The following is a 3,604-nucleotide window of genomic DNA, read 5'->3' as shown; positions in this document are numbered from 1 at the left end:
GTTGTATGCTCAGTTCGTTGTCCAACACAGTTTCTTCATTAGCTCCACCAAGTAAACTTTCCGGATCCCGAATATCTGTGAGAGCGTCAGACGCACAGTCCTCTTCTACGCATGTCCGAAGTACAATGACTGTGGAACAGTGAGCGCTGTTGCTTGGGAAAGGAAGTGGCCCTTGCACAGTCCATCCTAGTTTAGTGTGCACAGCTTTTAAGTTCTTCCATTTGTTGCACACGGTTTTCACGTCGCCAGTCGCAAAATTCCAGTAGTAGTCGGAGCCTATTAGTAGCGCAACGGAATTTCCGTTGTCTCCCTCTAGAGAAAGTGCTCGTGTATCCATTCCACTCTCTTCCATTTTCTTTATAACTTGTTCGCCTGGAATTGGGATGTGCTCGCTACAGATGTCCTCTACTTATAAAGCGTCGATTATAATCGGTTCCTTCGTGGCTTTTTCGAAAATGCTCACACGGACTCTTCTCATTGTTTTTTGCGTCTTGGGACCTCCGAAAACTCCAACTGTCACCGTTTCTTCTTGTAACAGCTGGCAGCCAAGTTGGCGAGATGCTTTGATGGTGATGAAGCTCCGCTGACTCCCTCCGTCGAAGAGTATCCTGTAGTACCTTGAAGACATCGTGCCTGCTATATTGGCTGTCAAGGACTGTAATAATATAACAGGGCTCGCTTGTTCCGAGAGGAGGTTGACTGCTGTCTCAGAAGCCTCGTTTGCCTTCTTCGGGAAGTCCGGGTCACACATGGATGTTACATGTTGTCGAGAGCATCAGTCGCATTTTTGTCTTCCCCTGCAGTCTCGTGCCAGGTGACCTTGCTTGAGACAACGAAAGCATCGCCCGACCTTGGTGAGAATATGCTTCTTGACTGTCAAACTTGTTTCGTCGTCGCAGACTTCGGCACGATGCTTCCAAAATAGACAGGTATCAGGCTTCCCCAGCACACATTGCAGAGACGTTGCTGACGACATGGTGCGATGCCCAACTCGTCGCGGCATCTCTCCAGTTGGTTGAGGGATTTCAGATCTTGGGGACACACACGCCGCCAGAGTTTCTCTGCAATGAAGCTGATGTTCGAGGAACTCCAGAAGATCTTGCAGCTTTTTCTCGATTTCTGTCGTCTTGTCCTGTGGGTCCCTTTGCGCTTGCATCGTTGATACCGCAGTTGTCGTCGGCTTGTGAAGTTCATGATACTTGAGCACCAAGTCGGATGGTATGACTCGCAAGAGAATCTCCCGTAGCATGGAGCAGTATGTATTGGGGCTTGTTCCAAGCGCTTTGAGACTCCTCACATGTACTTGCACTTCGTCGTAGAGGTCTCGAAGTTCGGTGGTGCTAGAAGACGACAAGACTGGCCTGAGATCTAAGAGCTTCGAAGATGTTCCTGAACGATAATCCTCTCGTCCCCGAAGCGTTTCTTGAGGATATCTATCGCGTCTTCATAGCACTCCCCCGTTGCCTGGAGTCCGGAAATGGCTGCAGCGGCAGTTCCAGTGACAAGCGTGCTCAAGTAGTTCAATTTCTCGGCAGCGCTGAGGTCGTCGTTGTTGTGCACTGCCGTCGAGAACTGCATCCAAAATCGATGCCATTTTTGTCGGTTGCCGTCGAATTTCTGCAGTTCTAGTTGCGGCAGTCTCGACCTGAAACTGACGGAAGCATGGCTCGTCGCCGTCAAGGCTTGGCTCGTCCTCAGGCGCGACGCTTGAGACGACTGGTTGTTCAGAATCGCAAAGCGAAGCTTTGCCGTCAGTGTGACAATCTTGTCCCCATAATTGCTCGCGTCTGTAATCTCTGTCTCGATCAGCTCGTCAGGCGTCTCGTCTATTATGCTTTCATCGATCTTCGTTATCTGTGCGTAGATCGCGTTGATTCGGTCAATTGAAACGCTGACCTGTGATGATGACAGCTCTGCTTCTCGAAGGAGGCCTTCCGCTTCTTGGACGATGCCATCCAGTTGCGAGCGCAAGCACTTGCGTCGTCGGAGTAGCCGTTCCATGGGTCAGTCGGCAGCCGGGAACTCTTCGCCAAAGGCTCAGGGGTCGCAACGCGACACCTTGAATCGATGAGGCGTCGTTCGGAAGATCCCGCTGGGTTTCGGCACCATGTGGTGGACCTCAAGGTCCGCCGGCTACCAGACTGTCGTTTAGAAGAATAGACGGCACGTCCGAACGAACACTTTAATGGAACATGAATGAAAAAAATATGGTTTCGTGCCCTCGAGCGAGCGGCAGCTCGTGAGGAGCAATCACGATGATGATAAACGTTCATCTGCTAGGTTGGTGAAGACGAAGTTACAACAGGGAGCACAGGAGACGAGGCAAGGGCCCTTGCACGTCGACGAGCGCCCCTTGAGGAAGTCAGAGTGAAATCCTCAGGTGCAGGATCGCTGGCGTGCGGTTGAGAACTAGCTGTTCCGTTGGCGCTTCGAGGGACCTCCTTTGGGCACGGAGGTTGCGACGCGATTTCAGTGCCTGAGGCGTTGATTGCAGGTTTCTCGGGGAGCTGCGGAGTAGAAGCAGCCCTCCGGCGCTTCGACTTGCCCTTCTTCTTCCTAACAGAGTTAGCACTCATCGGCTGCGGGGTTTCCTTCAGAAAAGCCGCGGCGGAGTGTTCAGGAAGTTTCGGCGTCGGAGCAGCCATGCTCGGCTGTGACATTCCACCATCGGTTGCTGAAAGCTGTGCGGAACCCGGCAGCGCGTCGCTTCCACCATGAGTCTCCGGCCGCGGTTCGCTTTGTGCCGGTTGCACATGCTTGCTTGGAGCGTCGCAGTCGCTGCCCTCATCATCGCGGCCTCGCTTGCGAGAGCTAGTCGAGTCCATTTGCTCATCCGGGGTGACCGCAGGCAGCGGGCAAGCACTGGAGTCAATTGAGCATATTGGACGGGCTAACTTTGAGCCGAGTGAAGTCGGCTGTTGCAGAGGCACAGATTGTGCCATCGGAGTCGCAGATGGGCCCGGCAGCATAGCGGGAACAGGAGCGGCCGAGATTGCGGCAGCGCGTCTCGTCTGCCACAGATCCACAATAGTGGCAGCGTTTGCTTGAAGGGTCTGCCAGAGTCGGAGTTCCTCGTAGCTGGTGGGCACCAAGGACTCAGCTGACGCACTACAAGAGCGGCGATGACACTTGCGAGGGACGCTCGAAGCGGGAGGTGCAAACTCGGCCATGGTAGCGTTCTTGCCTCGCGGTAGGAAACACGCGGCACGAAAAATCCCCGAAGGTCGTCGAAAGCACAGTCACAGGCACAAAGGGAGTGTCACCGGGCGACTCGCACTCACAGTAGAGAAGTACATACGCAAAGGCGAACAAAACTGGCGGCGAAATGCGAGAGAAATTCACAGCTAACAGCTTCCGAAATACGAGCAATTCTAATCGAACAAAAATGGCGACTGCACTTTGTATTATATATATATATATATATATGTATATATATTGCCACGGAAAACTGCCATCAGTCCGTACAACGCAGGCGTCGCAAACGAAGCGCTATACGCCGACGGCACCGCTACGACAGATGTAGCCAGCCGCAATGCGCCGGCCGGCCCTGCATGCGCATGAGCTTCGGCCGAGCAGCCAACGCGCGCGAAGAGAAAGACGGCGT

At 53.4% G+C, this 3,604-nt stretch overlaps 1 protein-coding gene across 1 annotated transcript; it reads right to left on the bottom strand.

The window, feature by feature from the left end:
* Positions 1-1,368: 1,368 nt before the first annotated feature.
* Positions 1,369-2,001, bottom strand: LOC119381997 (uncharacterized). Its single transcript, XM_037649742.1, has one exon. It carries the CDS (start codon positions 1,999-2,001, stop codon positions 1,369-1,371), a length of 633 nt encoding a protein of 210 aa, XP_037505670.1.
* Positions 2,002-3,604: the final 1,603 nt, after the last annotated feature.

Source organism: Rhipicephalus sanguineus, chromosome 2, assembly GCF_013339695.2.
Source record: "Rhipicephalus sanguineus isolate Rsan-2018 chromosome 2, BIME_Rsan_1.4, whole genome shotgun sequence".
Classification (NCBI taxonomy): Eukaryota; Metazoa; Arthropoda; class Arachnida; order Ixodida; family Ixodidae; genus Rhipicephalus; species Rhipicephalus sanguineus.
Note: the sequence above shows the minus strand (reverse complement) of the source record. Positions and strands in the feature narration are given on the sequence as shown.